At 36.2% G+C, this 19,102-nt stretch overlaps 6 protein-coding genes across 7 annotated transcripts; 4 read left to right on the top strand and 2 right to left on the bottom strand.

Moving 5' to 3' along the window:
- The first annotated feature begins 452 nt into the window (after positions 1 to 452).
- Positions 453 to 1,073, top strand: LOC111784851 (pathogenesis-related protein P2-like). The gene is made up of 2 exons (XM_023665401.2): positions 453 to 742; positions 827 to 1,073. The coding sequence occupies exons 1-2, from the start codon at positions 479 to 481 to the stop codon at positions 989 to 991; spliced, it is 429 nt and encodes a 142-aa protein (XP_023521169.2). The 5' UTR covers positions 453 to 478; the 3' UTR covers positions 992 to 1,073.
- Positions 1,074 to 3,295: 2,222 nt separating this feature from the next.
- On the top strand, positions 3,296 to 3,970 carry LOC111784850 (pathogenesis-related protein PR-4-like). Its single transcript, XM_023665400.2, has 2 exons — positions 3,296 to 3,610; positions 3,697 to 3,970. The coding sequence occupies exons 1-2, from the start codon at positions 3,347 to 3,349 to the stop codon at positions 3,859 to 3,861; spliced, it is 429 nt and encodes a 142-aa protein (XP_023521168.1). The 5' UTR covers positions 3,296 to 3,346; the 3' UTR covers positions 3,862 to 3,970.
- A 1,171-nt stretch (positions 3,971 to 5,141) lies between these two features.
- Positions 5,142 to 6,467, top strand: LOC111784852 (pathogenesis-related protein PR-4-like). The gene is made up of 2 exons (XM_023665402.2): positions 5,142 to 5,405; positions 6,303 to 6,467. The coding sequence occupies exons 1-2, from the start codon at positions 5,142 to 5,144 to the stop codon at positions 6,465 to 6,467; spliced, it is 429 nt and encodes a 142-aa protein (XP_023521170.2).
- Positions 6,468 to 7,690: 1,223 nt separating this feature from the next.
- LOC111805876 (photosystem II reaction center W protein, chloroplastic-like) lies at positions 7,691 to 8,711 on the bottom strand. Its single transcript, XM_023691147.2, has 2 exons — positions 8,549 to 8,711; positions 7,691 to 8,037 (listed from the first exon to the last, which is right to left on the bottom strand). Exons 1-2 carry the CDS (start codon positions 8,697 to 8,699, stop codon positions 7,739 to 7,741), a joined length of 450 nt encoding a protein of 149 aa, XP_023546915.2. The 5' UTR covers positions 8,700 to 8,711; the 3' UTR covers positions 7,691 to 7,738.
- A 787-nt stretch (positions 8,712 to 9,498) lies between these two features.
- On the bottom strand, positions 9,499 to 15,109 carry LOC111804982 (E3 ubiquitin protein ligase DRIP2-like). 2 transcript variants are annotated; one of them, XM_023689832.2, is made up of 7 exons: positions 14,600 to 15,109; positions 12,991 to 13,090; positions 11,782 to 12,118; positions 11,197 to 11,699; positions 11,062 to 11,112; positions 9,981 to 10,053; positions 9,499 to 9,880 (listed from the first exon to the last, which is right to left on the bottom strand). In XM_023689832.2, exons 1-7 carry the CDS (start codon positions 14,712 to 14,714, stop codon positions 9,707 to 9,709), a joined length of 1,353 nt encoding a protein of 450 aa, XP_023545600.2. In that variant the 5' UTR covers positions 14,715 to 15,109; the 3' UTR covers positions 9,499 to 9,706. The 2 variants fall into 2 exon arrangements, with proteins under 2 accessions (XP_023545600.2, XP_023545598.2); XM_023689830.2 differs by having other exon boundaries at positions 11,062 to 11,118.
- Positions 15,110 to 16,574: 1,465 nt separating this feature from the next.
- AIP3 (ABI3-interacting protein 3) lies at positions 16,575 to 18,098 on the top strand. The gene is made up of 3 exons (XM_023689817.2): positions 16,575 to 16,677; positions 16,786 to 16,896; positions 17,590 to 18,098. Exons 1-3 carry the CDS (start codon positions 16,669 to 16,671, stop codon positions 17,848 to 17,850), a joined length of 381 nt encoding a protein of 126 aa, XP_023545585.1. The 5' UTR covers positions 16,575 to 16,668; the 3' UTR covers positions 17,851 to 18,098.
- The last annotated feature ends 1,004 nt before the right edge of the window (positions 18,099 to 19,102 follow it).

A 19,102-nucleotide genomic window follows, 5' to 3' on the forward strand; every position in this document is an offset into this window, starting at 1 on the left:
AACTACGTCCACCACGTTAACTTCACTTCATTTAATTTATTGATGTAGTTAGAAGAGTCGTCTGGTGCAAGTAAGCTAGTCTAGAAACAGTCCTATGTTTAAATTCATAATTATTTTTTTATTATTTATTCTCCAAAAATATATATTCGAATGGATTAAATAGTACTTCTATTAAAAACAAAATTTTAAATAAACTGATCGAAAAATCGAACCAATTCGACCTAGGTTGGATCGAGTTTATTTACAACCCGAACAATTAAATTAAATCTAAAAATTATCCCAATTCGACCTGATCTAATCCAATCCAGCCTACGAATACCCGTGCCTATAAAGTAAATGATGAAAGTTGAATTTAAGCATATTAATGGGGGAGAAAATTCAAAGGGTGGGTAAAAATAATATATGAGTGGAAAAGTATGCACTTATTTTCCACTATAAATCAAAGCACTCTCTCAATGAAACCTCACAACAACAAAGAATGGATAAAGGAAGGTTTTTGATGCTATTGGCGTTGGCTTTGGCCATATTGAGCTTGGCTAATGCTCAAAGTGCCACCAATGTGAGGGCTACTTACCATTTGTATAACCCACAAGACATCAATTGGGACTACCTTAGGGCAAGTGTTTATTGTGCAACATGGGACGCCAACAAGCCCTTGGAGTTTCGCCGCCGCTACGGTTGGACCGCCTTCTGTGGCCCTGTTGGCCCTCGTGGTCAAGCTTCCTGTGGTCGTTGTTTGAGGGTACGTAAATCTTCTCGTAATGAGTTTTTATGAAAGGAAGAATCGAAACATTGAAATTAGGAAATTTTGTGAAAATGTTTGCAGGTGACTAACACTGAAACAAAAGCTTCGGAAATCGTGAGAATTGTCGATCAATGCTCTAATGGAGGGCTGGATTTGGATGTGAATGTGTTTAGGAGAATCGATACTAATGGAAATGGATACCGTAGTGGCCATCTTATTGTCAACTATCAGTTTGTTAACTGCTAAGTTTCTTTCTCTCTGAAAGGAGGAGAAACGGAAAACTATGTTTTAATGAATAAACTATGAATAAAGTACGAACAGTTTAATATATCGTTTACATTTTGAGATAGCCTTAAAGAACACGGGTTATTATAAGCATTTACGCTCGACCAAAAGAAACTATTACACATTAATTATTCGAAGAAAAGTCTCGTATCATTTAGAGAAAAAAAATATATAAACGTAGTAAAATAAAAAAAATATATATATATATATATATATTTTTTAATAAAAAAAACTTCGACCTCATCCAATCTCTGTCATTTTCACTTTCGCTCATCTCCAACCATTCTATCATTACTGTACATGCGATTCTCACCGTAAATGAATCGTGACTTGAGACCTTTGAAGAATCTTTTTCATTGTTCGGTTACGTGTGTGACTCGTAATTTTCTGTTCGGTCAAAAAAAATCCAAAAAAACGAGAGTGAGTTTCCTTAAGTTCGTTGTGAAATCTCACATTAGTTGGAGAGAGAAATGAAATATTCTTATCCAAACATTGGACCGTGTGCTAGCGAGAACACTAGGCCCCCAAGGGGTGGATTGTGAGATCCCACGTCAGTTAGAGTAGAGGAACAAAACATTACTTATAACGAGCTAAAGCAGTTGACTTGAGCAGTTACATTTTCAAACCCTGATAAGGATTGTTTTGTTCCCTCTCCAATCGACCTAGGATCTCACAAGAGTGAAGTCATAACAAGTTAGTCGTACCGAAAGGTGTTGTTGGATCACTTTCTTTTCAAGGAGAGGTAACGTTATTATATATTTAATAAATTAATTAATTTTTAATTAACTCCCATTTTAAATTTGGTATCTAATTAAAAAGGGAGTTAGTAATTAAATAATGGATTAGTCAAATATGTGGTGGAAGAAAATAAAAGAAGAAAAAAAAAATCTAATTTTAAGAAAATGGGAGTTAGAATGTTCTAGATGTGGCCCTCTTTGACTTTTTTTTCTTGACCTTGACTAATTTATATTTATTTATTCTCTCAAATTTTAAAATGTTTTTCAAAATTTTTTAATTTCTATCTCTAATATATTTTTTTATCCCTTATTATGCACTAAATATTATGATTTTAACATGTATATAATTTTATTTTTTTTAAACATAGTAGCTGAATCTAAGAACCATCAGCCAAATCAAGCTTAGGAACACCAAGTTGAATCTGAAACTGTTGGATGAAACGCCTACCGACTAAGTTGGATGAATTGACTGATACATGAATAACACTATACTTTATTAGCTATTTACTATATTTGATGTTTCATGTATGATAAGCATGAATGAAGTACCATAAATATATATGCACTTTATACTATAATACGTAAGGAAGTATTATGTGGATCATCTCTCATTGAACCCTGATTCTGAATGTGGGACCCCATGCACATTATACGTCTCACAAGCATAGGTTAATTATCCGGTATGTAACGTACAGATCGTACACCACGATACTTGTTCTTTTATTTTTCCTTGATTTTCGGTAGCATGAGTGTGCACTAGCCCATAGTCAGACAAACCCAACATGTTTGGTGTCTGGCTTGAAGATCACCCTCTACGAAACGATATTGTTTTTTCGTCGATTTTATGGAGAAGGAAGTCAATTTTGTGGGCCAATCGAACCATGTGGGTGTGGATTGAATATTCAAATTAAACATTACCTATTCTTTTGGTTACATATTTTTTTATTTCAAATAAAAAAAATTTATACATACATATACATACATATATATATATATAGTTTTTGTGGAAATTAATAAAAAAACATTTGGGGTTGGAGTAAAAAAGTGAATAATTGAAATTGAATAATAATTGCCACCATTTCGAAATAGTTCAACTCCATTAAAATATTGACTAAAATTTTACGTGCACAAGTTAAATTTCAAAAAATTATATTTTAACAGTTGAGTTATCATCATGTTAGTAATAAGTGGGAGTATTTAACCAATTGAACTGTGCTCAAATTGACAATTTCAATGTTGATGTTTGGTCGAAGCTATTTTTTTAGTTACACGTATTGAAAGCGTCGAACCGAACGTTCAAATCAGGTTTTTTTTTTCTTTTCTAACGTAATTGTTTAATGAACTTAAAACACTTAAAATTTAGATCGAAGAGAAGATTCAAACCAACAATGTATAGTACTATCTTATCTCTTAAAGTTATGTCGACATCATGGAAGAACGGTCAAACTTGAAAAAATTTTCCAAGGGCGGCTAAGAATGAGATTTGAGTTGAAAAGTATGAACGTTCTTCTCTATAAATTAAAGCACTCTCCCAATGGAACCTCACAACAAGTTATAGAGAGAATCAAGAAAGAAAAGAATGGAGAAAGGGAGCTTTTTGATGATATTAGCTTTGGCTTTGGGCATATTGAGCTTGGCTAATGCTCAAAGTGCCAACAATGTGAGGGCTACTTACCATTTGTATAACCCACAAGACATCAATTGGGACTACCTTAGGGCAAGTGTTTTTTGTGCAACATGGGATGCTAACAAGCCGATCGAGTGGCGTCGTCAGTACGGCTGGACTGCCTTCTGTGGCCCTGTCGGCCCTCGTGGCCAAGCTTCTTGTGGACGTTGCTTGAGGGTAAGTAAATCTCCTAGTTCTTGTGAAAAATTATCATGTTTTAGAGTTACAAATGTACTGAGAAATTTTTATGGGAATGTTTGCAGGTCACTAACACTGAAACAGGAGCTTCGGAAATTGTGAGAATCGTTGATCAATGCGCTAATGGAGGGCTGGATTTGGATGTGAATGTGTTTAAGAGAATCGACACCAATGGAAATGGAGTCTTCCGAGGCCATCTTATTGTCAACTATCAGTTTGTCAATTGCTAAGATTTTTCTTTCGATTTATTCTTCCTAGAAGAAGAAAGAAAGAATATCACGTTCTAATAAATAAGTATGAACAATAAACTATGAATTCAAGGTTTCTTGAATTTATGAATTTTTTTTTTTTTTTTTTTTTTTTTTTTTTTTTTTTTTTTATAATGGTATGGATAAAATAAAAATGCCCTACGTACAATTGTGTCCATAACTATTTACTTTATCTTGAACCATTTGGCCAATATAGTACGACACTATGTCAAATCAATATAACTTCGGTTTAGTGAACGTGTCATGTAAATCACTTCAACACCAGCCTTGAATCTAAAGATTTGTATCGATTCTCGCTTGGGAGAAGATATAAGAAAAATGACCAATTTGACCTTTAACTCGAGAGTAATATTTGGTTTCTTTAGGAGTTTTAACGAGTTTTTTTTTTTTTTTCGAACAAAACATGAACAAAAAAACATTAGGTTTTGGTCAAAGGAAGAAAGTCAAACCCTATGATTGATCATTATGGAGAAACACAAATGTTTAATTAGTTAAGCTAAGTTAACGTAAACAAGAGGAATAATGTTCTCAAAAGAAAATTCAAAGGCGGCTAAGAATTGAATAAATTATGTTTTTATTGAACCAATTAATTCATTAAATAATAAAATTTCTTGTTTAATTGGTTCTTAAATATTTAATTTTATATTTAATATATTTTTTTTTTATGTATAAAATTACTCGATTAAATACAAAATAAGCGGTTTTATGCTCTCTTTAACTAATAATAACTTAGGTTCAATCTCAACTCTAAACCGACTGAAGTAGAAAAAAAAAACCAACTTGAATTGTAGTGAACCTGTAGGATCCTATTCGGTCAGAGAGGAGAACGAAATATTCTTTATAAGGGTGTGGAAAACCTTGAGAGAAAGCTCAAAAAAGACAATATCTGCTAGTGGTGGGCTTGAGCTGTTACAGAACGGAGCCGAATAAAAAACTAGAGTAAACCCTCGAACAATTGAGAATACCTATGAACCGAACTTGAACAGGGTTGAAATAGCTGAACAAGAACTAAACCAAACATGAACAATATTGATCGAGTGGAATTAAGACTAACCCGCATAAAGACGCTATAATCCAACATAAAAAAACACAAAATCCTTAACAAAAAGTAATATTCTTAAACGACATTGTTGTAAACGACTGCAGGCCATTGTGAGTAGACAAGATGAAAAGAACATTCCCTCCTCCCTCTATAAATAATAATGCATGCCCAAATTAGGCATCAAAGCAAGTAGAACAACATGGAGACAAAGGGTTTGATGCTGATAACGTTGTCCTGTCTATGTCTTGTAATGTTGTCCAAAGCTCAAAGTGCGAGCAACGTGAGGGCAACATTTAACTTATACAATGCCCCCGAAATCAATTGGGACTTGAACGCTGTGAGTGCATTTTGTTCCACATGGGATGCCGACCAGCCTTTGGAGTGGCGCAGCCAATATGGATGGACTGCCTTTTGTGGCCCTCTTGGACCTCAAGGCGAGGACTCGTGTGGCCTATGCTTACTGGTACGATCGTTTCGAATGACTTTTTAAGTGCTTAAAAATATATTTTGTGTTTATGAATGTACTTCGAAAAACATTCTAATAGGCTCGTAATGATGCTCTGTTGGATGATAGAACCTTTAACCTTTTACGTACGTCAAAAATTCGGGTTTTTTTTTTTTCATGGATAATGTACTTGCATTATCGTTATATGGATGAATTATATCGAGATAACGTGGTAGGTATATAACAGCTCAAGTCACCGCTAGCAGATATTATCCTTATTGGACTTTCCTTTTCAGGCTTCCTCTTGAGCTTTTTAAAACGCGTCTATTAAGGAGAGATTTCCATACTCTTATAAAGAATGTTTCGTTCTCTTCTCTAACCATTGTGGGATCTCACAATCCACACCCTTATAAAGAATATATAATGTTTATAACTGATGTTAATGATGTGTGACGGGTGAATGTTTAATATTTAAATTTTATGAAAATTTAGTTAATAGCGAGACATGCATTATAGATGAGTAATATTTTTTAAAATAATAATTTAAAAAAAAAAAAACCAACCAAACAACCTTAATCCAACCAAAAAAATAGAACGTTAGGTTGAGAACACTATTCGAGTTGCTCGAGTCACCAACCCAACCAGCTTGAAATTTCGGGTTAGTCTAAATGATTTTTCGAATTCAACCCAACAAGTCTACAACCCTATAATGTGAATTTGTCACTCCCTCTCTATACCATTGTAATGGTTACTTTAATACGAGAGTAAAAGTATTCATCTTTATAATCTGAACATAATTCAACTGAATAAAACATATATCGAATAAAAAGTCGAAAATTTGAATCGAGCGTTAGTTGGATGAAAAACTTATAATAGTTCATCTAATGGTGAAAAAAAAAATACATGAACATACAGGTGACTAACACAGAAACAGGCGCTCAACAAACCGTAAGAATTGTGGATCAATGTAACAACGGAGGTCTAGATTTGGACGTCGGAGTGTTTCAAAGTCTCGACACGGATGGAAATGGCAATGCTAATGGCTTTCTCACAATCAACTATGATTTTGTGAATTGTTGATGCTCATCCAAGGTTATCAAAGAAGGGGAATTTTGTGTAATGACTAATAAAATTTTATTCCAATTTATTAAATTTCAATATGTCCAAAATATTTATGTCGATGTCTCCATTTTCTCAAATTATGGATGAAAATAATATTATGTTTTTTTTTTCAATTATTTTATAAAGTTTAAATTTCTTATTAATAATATTATGTTCTGTTTTTCTTTTATATTTTATTGAATTTTTTTATGATATTAATGGAATATATAGAATAATACCATGAATTACAAGCCATATTACATATTTTTTAAAAAAATATAGTGAATAATTTAATTATTATTATGTTTAAAAAATACTTATAAAATTTTAAAAAGAAGGGTTAATACATTTATTTTTATAAAAAAAAATTACTTTTTTTTACCGTCACTAATATAAACAAAAATCGAAGGATATTAATTAAAATTTTGAATGTTGTATTTTTGAAATATTATTAAAAGTTTATCGGTATTTTTTAAATAAAATATTAATTATTTTCGTCCAAAACTAAGGAAGGTATTTTTTAGATTTTTTTTTTTAGTTTAAGAGTATATTTTTATTAATTTAGCCTAAAACTATAAATTAAAAACTAAATAATTATCGAATAAAATTTGAAGTTATTTCTTTTTTTTTTTTTTTTTTGAAAATTAAATATTTTTAAAATCTGAGAAAAATACATTTAAAAACATTTTATAAAAATTTATTTTGGTTTTAAAAATTTGATTAAGAATTCAAATTATTGGATGAAAATGAAAATTATACTAAGAAAAGAGGAAAGAAACAAATATAAATTTTAAAATAATACTATTTAGGATGTAACTTTAGGGAAGAAACCTACTTTAGGGAAGAAACACGGGAGGTTGATGTTTCCTCTCGAGTCTGACCTTGTATGAGATCCCACATTGGTTAGAGAAGAAAACGAAGCATTTCTTATAAGGTGTGGAAACCTCTTCCTAACAAACGCGTTTTAAAACCGTGTAGCTAACGACAATACGTAACGGGCTAAAGTGGACAAATCTATTAGCAGTGAGCTTGGACTATTACAAATGGTATCAAAGCTAGACACTGGGTTGTGTGTCAGCGAGGACGCTAGGTCTCTAAGGGGGTGGATTGTGATATCCCACATCGGTTGGATAGGGAAACGAAGCATTTTTTATAATGGTGTGGAAACCTCTTCCTATGTTTTAAAACTGTGAGGCTGTCGGTGATACGTAACGGGTTAAAACAGACAATATATACTAGTGGTGATTGATTCAGAGGGACAAACCAGAGTCGTCATCTTCATCTAAGGACGAAGCATAAACAAAGTATAGAGACCAAATTAAACCAAACACCCCAACTAGAATCCACCCTAGCAGGTTGTTGCTTAAACCAAAAGGCAGCCCTGTCCCTTCTGTGCTCAGCCTCTCATCCACCAGCGCCACTGCCGGACCCGCCGCTGCCATCGTAGCCATCGCCACCGTCCCCGAAACCATCCTTTCTTCTGACCTCTTCCCTTCTCGCTTCTCCTCCACCTTGCACTTTATCGCTCCCTTCTTCATCTTGGGTAACCCTGCAGATACTCCCGTTTAGTTCGAGAGCATATGTCTAAACTAGTTGAATTGCACTAAGACTCGCTCTTTCTTTAACAACCTATTTCCTCGTTCGAAAATGAATATGATGGCTTTTGAGATCTTATGTGAGATCATACGTCGGTTGGAGAGAGAAACGAATAATTCTTTAAAAGGGTGTAAAAACCTCTCTCTAACAGACGCGTTTTAAAATCGTGAGCCTGATAGTGATACGTAACGGACTAAAACGGACAATATGGTCGATCGAAGAGTCGCTAACAAATCTAGAACTTCATATCGAGGGTATAAGTTCATGGAAGATAAGAAGTTTCGTTCACTTCTACGTTTGTGTCTATATATCGTTCTTGTCGGAACGATCAAAATGATAATTAAACTAGAAAAACAGAGAGAACCCATTAGAAGTCTTTGAATGAAGAGAAAGAAAGTAAAAGCTTTTTGTGGAATTGGATGATAAAAAGTACTGCAAAGGCTATTTGGAACTGAAGAACTCACTGCGAGCAGCCATTAATGGCGGTGGAAGAACCATGGATGATCCTTTGAGTAAGATCCTGGAAGGAGAAAGCAGGGAGGACGCCATTTTTCTGGCAAAAAAAAAAAACCTGGTAGAGGTTGAGGGGAAAGGTGTCTTTTTTATGCACCACATAATTTGGATATGTGAACACCCAAACAGTTCCCTTTGCTCAATCCTCATTCATCCAATCTTTTCTCTCCACGTGTTCAGCCCAAATAAAGAACGGAGCCACCACGGTCATGCTTGTGTATGATCGAATGTATTATAAGGAGATGCAACTAGCCGTCCATTCCTCCTACTTGGAATTATGTGCCATTTAAGTGGTTGTGTTGTCTTCTTTGCTTGTAACATATAACATTGTTTTTGTTTTATCTTGCTTTTGAGCTCTCTTTTTAAAATCTCTCTCTACCCCCGTTTTTTAAAACCTTCTTAAAGCGGAGACAGAAGCTTGGGTATACATTATTTGGCCGAAGGCAACGCGATTTCGAGTTGGCTGACCACTGATCGCGTTGGCTGACTCACTCAGTGGTGAGAATGAGTGCTGCACAATCACTTACAAACGTTCTTGTGACACCATGCATCACTTGTCGCTGATGTATCGACATGGTTCAACTAGTGTTTGTTACCGATGTCTCACGTCCGTGCATCATTGAGAGAAAGGTAACACCATCACATCGTTGAAAAGGGTCCGGGAGGGAGAGGGAGGAAGAAAAGGGTGTCGAGGTAGTGCACAAAAGATTACCTCCCATCTTTCATCTTGAAAATTACCCCACCAGAATGAATCTTCTGTTGTTTTCCATACAAATATCAACACTTCGACGAACAAAACAAAACAAAGTCGAACTGAACTTAGCTCAACTCGTTAAGACAGACAAATCTGGTAAAAAGAGTGATACCATTGACTGAAGAATCAGTAAAAAAGAGCCAAAAATGGAATCGGAAACAGCACTGGATCAATTGTTCATTATGTGGGTATACCAATGAAATAAAACCAATCAAAGAATTCAGATATATAACAACAATCTGCATGTTCACGCAAATATGACGAACCCGGAGTCTTCGGGTCCGGATTCTGATGCTCATTAAACATTACAAGATGTAGACGACGTACAGAAGCAAGAACACGATTCAGAACCTCGTCAAGGGGTCTGCACTTTTCGACAGTACGAGAGGACCATAACAAAGTCCTTAGCAGATGAGCCAACCGATGCTGGAATTTTCTTCGCTGTCGACGCTGTTCGAAACCACAAGTCAACCAAGTTCTGTAGCTGCTGCGTTGGTAGCACCGGCTGTCCCCGACACAATATTTCCACCTACGAAGTAACATAATTAAAAAGAAAGAAACATATTGGCAAAGTATTTGGGCACTTTGGGACCAAGCTCATGAAATAAGATATCGAATTGAAAACTCACCTCGGCTTCGCTCTTAAGATCTAGTTTCTTTACGAGATACTTTTGGATAGACGACACGGGCATTTTCCCGTCCCTATAATGTAATAAATGATTAGCAAAGTAATTAGCAAGCGAGTATCAGTTACTTCATTCATCTTAGAGAAACAACAGGAACTATAATTGAACATAAAAACAGAGTTCAGAAGATATCACAGAGATTTACATGAAAAATGGTTGCCTGTTTTCTTTGAGAAAGTCCAGAACTTCATTGATGCAATTAACTAATTTTTCAAACAAACAACCGAAATAAAAACACACGAAAGGAAACCGACAGAGCAAAATAATGAGACCCCACATCGGTTGGGAGGAGAACGAAACATTCTTTATAAGGGTCTGAAAACCTCTCCCTAGCAGACGCGTTTTAAAAACCTCGAGGGGAAGCCCGAAAAGGAAAGTCCAAAGAGAATAATATCTACTAGCGGAGGGCTTGGGCCGTTAAAGTTGGTAGTAGAGCCAGACACCAGGTGATGTGCTAGCGAGGTGGCTGAGCCCCGAAGGGGGGTTGACACGAGGCGGTGTGTCAGCAAGGACACTGGGCCCTGAAGGGGGGTGGGATTGGAAAGTCCCACATCGATTGGAGAAAGGAACGAGTGTCAACGAGGACGCTGGGCCCTGAAGAGGGGTAGATTGTGAGATCCCACATGCGGTTGGGAGGAGAATGAAACATTTTTTATAAGGGTGTGGAAACTTCTCCCTAGCAGACATATTTTAAAAATCTTGAAGGGAAGTCCGAAAGGGAAAACCCAAAGAGGACAATATCTACTAGCGGTGGGCTTAGGCCGTAACAAAAATTTACATCATTTCATATTATGTAAACCCTTTACGCTGCACAATTTCTAGCTGTCTTAGATCTACAGAGTAGCTATAACGACAAAAGAGTCTCGGGAAACTCAAACAACATTAATGTTTCGACACGACATAGAAAAGTACGTAAAGATATCATTGTCTATATGCAATCTTCTGAATGTCGTCCCTATAATGCGATTGAAAATTTTGATAAATGGACGAATTTAAATGAAGTAATAAGATGGGAGGAACTTACTTTATTCTCAAGTAAGACGTTGATATTTGAGGCAACGGAAAACCGCCCTTCCTAAAACTTTTAATAACAAATCAGTCGTACGAAACTTAAAAGCCGATTTCGTATTACAAATATTTGATAGGTAGAGTATATTACCTGTCGTCCGAGGCGATTAACGTGAACCAAATTGGATTGTTTCTTCTACATTTAGCAGCCGATGCATCAAGAACGACCTGTGCCTGAGAACCTAGCTCACCAGATGCAGCTGCCTTGTTACGAGCAGTTGCCCGCAACCTTTTACGTTTCGTGGATTCTGGGAGTGATGTGGTTCCATTATTATGGTTATCTTTTGCCTTAAAGTTGCTTCCGTGCTCCTTAGTTCTTGTTTTGGGCGTATATAATCCGTAATTCGGAGCTCCAAGTAACAGCGCTTTCTCCTTAGTTTCTTGTGCATCGAGGTCGCCATCAGCAACAAAGGACGGTTCCAGTTTGGCCATTGATGACGCTTGGAAATTTGGCTTGGTAGACTTCGTTCGGTTAGCAGCTTCAACCAAACAATTCAAGGGTGTCCAGAGATCAGCTTTTCCTTCTACTGCTTCAACGTTGTTTTCCAGATCCTCGTGTCTTAGACCGTTCGAAGGCTCAGCCATAGATGAGTCCTGCAACGATTTCATACTTTCATACATCTATGAATGTGGGAATTTTTCCGATATTTTAACGATGTGCGTAAAATCCCCCTACCTGCCTTCTGTGTCTAACAGTCTTATTCAAATAATCGGAAGAGCTCGAACTTGCTGAATGATCTTCTCCAGAATCTTCTTCTTTCTTTAGCGGTTCCTCAATGCCAAAACTACATCCACGTAACGCAGCGCCCTTTCTTGCAACGTTCTTGGATCTTCTTCCAGTCAACCCGCCACTCTGCATCGGCACTTTGGGAGTGTTTACCACCAATGATGATAGCGATCTCTCCTTCCTTTTTATGGGCAATGAAGCCAAGGGCGAAACTTCAGGTGCAGTAATCTTCCTCCGCTTAAGAGGAAATATTTTCGCTCTTATATCTTGCAAATTGTGGTCAGGCCTGCAAAAGGTAAAACAAAATCTAAATTATGCATCGTCTATTCTTTTTCGTCGAATTATTCCAGCACCATAGAAATCTACCTTCAAGCATAATTAAAAAGAAGCAAAAAAGGCGCCATTTTCGGTCAGCCAAAGAAAGTGTATAAATTTTAGCATTATAAAATCCCGTCCAAGGAGACACCAAATCGAAGTCGTTTTTGAAACTCGTTAATCCATATGGATTTTTAAGGCGAGAGAATGGATCTAGACTTTAGTAGTAAGGAATCGGGACCAAGGAAACAACAAAATAAAGTCTTTTCGATAAATTGTGGATCTTAAATGAGTTAATTGACATCTAGAAAGCCATGGTATTATGAGAAGTTGAAAGAAAGAAGAAGAAGATGAATGTTTTCACGGTTAAGCAAAGTTTGGGTTAAGAGCAACGCCTACTTTGCCAAACACCACAAGGAGGCTAAGCCCCGAAGGGGGTGGACACGAGGCAGTGTGCCAGCAAGGACGCTGGGTTCCGAAGGGGGGTGGATTGGGGGGTCCCACGTCAATGGGGGAAGGGAACGAGTGTCAGCGTCACACTGGGTACCAAACACATCGATTGGGGAGGAAAATGAAGCATTCTTTATAAGGGTGTGGAAACCTCTCCCTAGTAGACACGTTTTAAAAACCTTGAGGCGAAACCCAAAAGGGAAAGCCCAAAGAGGACAATATCGGCTAGCGGTGAGCTTGGGCTGTTACAGCAACACTCTTTGTAACATAGAAGAGCATGAAAGCATAAAGCTCGATAAATTTTTTAGGAACTTACGACAGTTCTTTCGCTATACGCTCAAGAGATGTCAAGTTACGCAATTCAAGGGAAACTACGAAAATAAAATAACAAACCTTAGTTTTTCCACAGGAAGACAGCCCAGATCAATGTTGCATACAGGACAACAATCAACCTCCTCGTCTGAGAGTTTCTCGTATATGCACTTCCTGCAAACTGTGTGCAACCAGAACTTAAATGTATTAGAAAGCTAGCATTCATTGTCGCCGATGAATGAGTTGTAGTAAGTTGGGGGGCGTTCGTTAGATAAATTCACACAAGTTACGAACAAATGCAAGTATCAATAAGCACGAGGGACCATTCACAGTTCACAGATATAAAAATACTTATCATAACGGGTAAACAAGCTCTTTAAGGACACGTTTGATGAAGTTTTTTGTTTCGGTTTTCGGTTTTCATAAATTATGTTTATTTATCAACAAGTCCCTTTGTAATTTTGAAAAAATAAGAAACTTTTGTCTTCAAAAATATGTTTTTTATTTTGTTTTTAAAACGCGTGTGCTAGGGAGAGGTTTCCACACCCTTATAAAGAATGCTTTGTTCTCCTCCCTAACCGATGTGGGATCTCACAATCCACCCCCTTCGAGGCCCAGCGTCCTCGCTGACACTCGTTCCCTTCTCCAATCGATATGGGACCCCACAATCCACCCCCCTTCGGAGCTCAGCCTCCTCACTGGCACATCACCCAGTGTCTACATTTGTAACGGCTCAATCCCACCACTAGCAAATATTGTCCTTTTTGGACTTTCCCTTTCAGCCTTCCTCTCAAGATTTTTAAAACACGTCTACTAGGGAGAGGTTTCCACACCCTTACAAAGAATGCTTCGTTCTCCTCCCCAACCGAGGTGAAATCTCACACCTTCCCAAACGGGGTCTATACTTTCCAAAACTAAAAAATCCTAAGATAAACACAGGGAAGTCCGACCATCCCATTTGTAGCAGACGCCTCAAGTAGCCAGAGAACCGAATTCAATGCAATAACATCATATGGCATGTCAATACACAAAGCACAGAACACGATCGTCCGAAAACAAACGCCTTATAGAAACATGCGACCGTTTTAGATAGTTTTCGAGAATCCCAAACATATTAGATATTCACATAGAGTTCTCAATCTCTTGATGTTTCATATAAGCAAACACAGAGACCAGAAATCGAGATACAAAGATCAACAACAGAGATTATAACATGCATAGAACCTTTGATCTAAATAGTTCATATCTGTAGAAGATTAGGTATCTTCTTCAAAATGCACTGTCAAGTTACTTGAGTAGAATGCATATGAAGTGGAATCACAATTCAGTGAACTTGGAACTATGAATCAGTTCAAATTTTGAATCTTTGTAATGTAAACAAGTGATCAGTAAACTGTTCTAAGAAGACAGGAAAAAGAGAATTGGGGAAGAGAAGATGAACTATAAACACAGAAATTGATCCAAATGTCATGAAAAGAGAATCAAAACCAGAAGGAGAAAGAGTTTTTTACCACATTAAACAGCTAAAAGGCAACAGAAGGAGAGAAATTGGCAGCAACCCAGATGATAAAACAGCTAAAAGTGAAGAACCCAAGAAGGGGAAACACATGCAGAACAAAAAGAAACAAAAGAGACACAAATGGAAGGAAAGAATGGCTAAAAGAGCCATTGAGGAAAAAGAAGAACTTACACGTGTGAAGGCAAAGAGATATGGTAGTAGCCTCCTTCAAGAGCTTCTTACAAAGAGGGCACGTCATGCATGCTTCAAGCGTTTCCCTCTTCACTCTCACCACCTGACCCGCCATAGCCACACCCCTTTTTCTCTACACCCTTTCTCTAAACCACATTGAACAAAACACAATCTATCGCAAATCCACGCAGAATCAGGCGCAGATTTTGAAGGGCAACGTTTTGATTGACTTAAACGTCTAGAAACTACGGATCTGAGGGCGAATGCGAGAGAAAAGGGATTTTTGGGGAAATTCAGAGATGGGTTATGGTCCGAATGGGAAAAAATTACGTGGGGTTCGATTCTTGGTTTGATTTTGGACACGAAAGGTACAGGGGAAGGGGAAGGTTTGAGGTTTCGATGAAATAGCATGGTCTTAAGGAAATTATAGATGTGTATATATATATATAGAGCGATATAGATATAGATATACGCAGAAAAGGGGAGCGGGGGCGGGCAGTATCTGGCAGATTTGTGCATTGTTTTGAGGAAAAACGTGAGTTGGTGATCGAGTTGGAGAGTGAGTTGGGGTTCGAGTTTGGTAATTTGGTAGGGAAAATGAATAAATTGCTCTGCCCACGTTATCCAACCAACCCTATTCATAAATTTCATAATTGTATTCATTTGGTATTCTCGATCCATCGATTCAACGTGTACTTTCGAAACGTCTATTTTATCTTTAAAACTAATTTCCTTTTTTGTGACTACGAGCAAAATTTTGTTTTGCTATACATACTTAATGGTAAATGCCTCAAATAAATCTAACGAGTAACTAATAATCCTGTTGTACATAAAAAAGTAGCTATCATGTCCTTTTCTGATGAAGCATAGAGTCGTACGGTTTCATCGACTAATATGGTTATCAAATGAATTGTAATGACAGTTGAAATGACCGAAAGATATATATGAGTTAATATATGCTCTAAAGTTGAAAATATCATTAAAAAAACATTCAATTATTTGAATTAATATCGGGATGTAAATTAATTATATTATAGAATTTGTTTTATAATATAAAATGGCATGCCGCTACTCAGACTCGAATCGAGATGCAAAAAATTATGTTGAAAATGTAATTGGAAATATAGAAAATAAAAAGTAACGCATAATATAATTTCAAAATGAATAAAAATGATATTACGCGATTTATTTATAGACTATTTTAGGTATTGATTAGTGCTGAGCTCTACTTGAATTGGTCTTTTAAGTGAATGAGAAAGTGTCATCCGGAGGATAAAACTCTCTCACACTCACACATTATGTTAAAACTAGACTGGTGCGTATAATAAATGTGGGATATAGAGATTTGAACTTTCAGTTTCGATGAAAAAAATATGTCCATTATTGTTGAGCTAAGCTCGTGTTAACAATTTGACTCGTACACTTATTGTAAGTGCTTTTACGCACGTCTCAAGCTAGATTGTTAGGTCAAAATCCACGAGCATAATTAATCTTTAAAATTTATTGAAAAATACCCTTAAACTTCTTTAAACAATGACACGTGTCTATTTAACCGGTCTGTAAACTTTGTAATTAAATATAGAGTTAAGTGATAAATTGAGTCCGTAAACTTTCAGCCACGTGTCTATTTAATCGGTGAGTTGTAAAATGTGTCTGTACAATAGATTTTTTAACTTTAAAAGAACGTTTGTGGACAGACGGTGGAACCTACCAAGCTGGAGTATGATAGGGGCAGAGAGAATTTCTGGTTTAATTGTATTTATTGTGTTGAAATTTTTTTAATTTTATATTTAATATTTCCTTAAACTATTTAATAATTTTTAATATTTGATAAATATTAAAAATGGAAAGGATGGATAAATATTTTAAAGTTTTAAGGATTATTTGAGACAATTTGTAAAATTGAGGGTAAAGGGGTAATTTAACCTAAATATAAATATAATGGTAACCTAAAATGATAAGGGCAATTTCGTCATTTCGCTCAGGACTCCAATTGGCTCGTTCCATTTCCGTCTAACCGGAGCTTTCTTCCTCATTTTCACTACGAGCGATTGACTGACTGTTCGAACATGCAGCAGGTAAACGAAACCCTAATCGAACTCGTATTGAACCACTAATTTTCCTTGTATCATACAAATTTCCTTTCTTTTTCCGTTTTCTGACAATGGCGTTTTTGATGTGCACAGGGCGGAGGATCTGAATCGGAGGTCACATGGGAGGACCAACAGAATATTAACAAATTTAGTAGGTTGAACAATCGGTTCCATGAGCTTGAGGATGAGATTAGAACAGCGAAGGTATTGATTTCATACGAGGAATCGGGTATTTTAATGGTTTATTTTGCTCTTTACTTTAAATATCTGACGTCCTTGCTGATTGATGGATTTGGAGTATGGATGTGATATGAACTTCGAAGTTTCTCCTCTTGAATTTTGTGAGCGCTTGAAATGTTGTTAAAAACTTCAATTGAGTAGTTGCTTCTTATCCCATTTTCTTCTCGGATTCAATTTGTGTAACCACGGAGGAGGCAATTCGCGTTTGTTTTAGTAAAACAAATGCCCGATAGAAGGGGTTAGATGAATCAAGTGACATATTGCCTAAAAGATTGATTATCTTGCTTTCAATTTGTACTGTGTCAATACACACCAGATGTTTTTTTTTGCTCTGTTCTACAGCATAGTATGTTGTTTTCTTTCCCATCTTTACTTTGTGGTGGTATTTGGGAGACTCTAGTTAGTGAAGCGATTCATCAATTCTTGAACCTTGTGTCTCCTAAAGTTTGCCCTGCAACCAAATGTTTATTAGAGTGAGTGAGTGAGTTTGTGATGACTTTTGAGGGATTTTTTTTTTCAATAAGAAATTTGGAAAAAAGCATTGGTTTGTTACTTCCTCGATGAGCATTCTAAAGTGCCTTCAAGGGAATTTTCAAAATCACTTTTGGTTACTGTAAAAGTCACGTTGAATTCACCTCTGACAGTCGCTTTTCGTAGGAAACAAATGATAATCTAGAGGATGCAAGTAATGAGTTGATTCTCAGTGATGAAGACGTGATTCGTTTTCATATTGGGGAAGTTTTTGCTCATGTACCAAGGGAAGAAGTAGAAGGCAGGTTGGAAGAAATGAAAGAGGAGAATGTTAAGAACTTGGAGAAACTCGAGGAAGAAAAGGATTCTATCGTGGCCCAGATGGCTGAGTTGAAGAAAATTCTGTATGGAAAGTTCAAAGACTCCATCAATCTAGAGGATGATTAATACAGATAAGTTTTCTGAAGCTGTTTTGATTCTATGTCTTTTGGATCTCGATGTCGTGTTCTTTCATGTGGTCGTAGTCTTGGAATCCTCTGAAATTTTTGGAAAAGTGACCTGATAGAAAAACTGATATTTTTCTCCAGATCAATAGATGTTTGTAGTTGCATGCTTGTCTCTATAACAAACATGAATATCCTGTGTTCCTTGACTAGTTTTATTAAATGGATGGATTCTCTGAACTAGTTGCTAAATTGTTTCCCTGTTTATGCTTCCCTACCTTAGTTTCAGTTTCACTTTTGTATTTAAACTTCTTAATCTCAATAGTTTGTGTGTCAATATCACCATGTAACACTATTTTTCGCCAACTTGAGCGTAGCTTAACTGATTTAGGCATACCCTTGACTCAAAAGGTCAAAGTTCAAATTTCTCCAACTCCTCGTGTTGTTGAACTACCAAAAAGAAAACGTAAGTCTTTTTTAGTTAAAAACATAGGGAGATAGAGGGATTCAAACCTCTAACCTCTTGGACGAACGCATATACATTCACTAGTTGAGCAATGATTATGTTGGACTGAAACACAGCATTGTTTCAACATTTATTCAAGATATAAAATACATAGAATTTTCATTCATTTGAGCTATATCACCTAGCAACCTTCAGCCTCGTGTAACATTTTACGCCATCTCTCGACCCTTATCATTGCAGTCACCGTCTTTGCATATACACCTTGCCTTGCCACTGGCTCTCTCCAGATCCTTGATACCTGAGAGGGAAGCCAAGCCATAGAAGGGGAAAAAACCAACAAACCTAACCAGTAAAACCAAACTGATCCCAACTTCCTTCCTAACTAGTATTCAGCATTGTTTTAGAAGGCTAAAGTGGGAGTCTCAAGGTTTTTCCTCTTGAAGAGGTGAGGCCATATGATACAGAAATTTGTAAGATAATGATGTTATGATTCTCTCTTGATGACGTCATTATTATTATTATTTTTATAAATGGAACATAATTAATCATACACCACAGAGACATAGACACATTACACTACACCTAATAATAATAAATAAATACTAATGTTTTTTTTTTTTTTTTTTTTTGTTAGTTTGTTTGTTGGGAATCCAGCTGAGATTAGCAATGATTCATTCATACACTTATTGATGCCAACCCATTTCATCAAATTTTAATTTTTGGTATACAATGATTTCTAAGTTTCTAAAAATAATCCATCTTTATGTTTAAAAATTACTTTTATTATTAA

The sequence above is a fragment of the Cucurbita pepo genome, chromosome 11 (genome assembly GCF_057944985.1).
Source record: "Cucurbita pepo subsp. pepo isolate OVF chromosome 11, ASM5794498v1, whole genome shotgun sequence".
In the NCBI taxonomy this organism is placed as follows: Eukaryota; Viridiplantae; Streptophyta; class Magnoliopsida; order Cucurbitales; family Cucurbitaceae; genus Cucurbita; species Cucurbita pepo.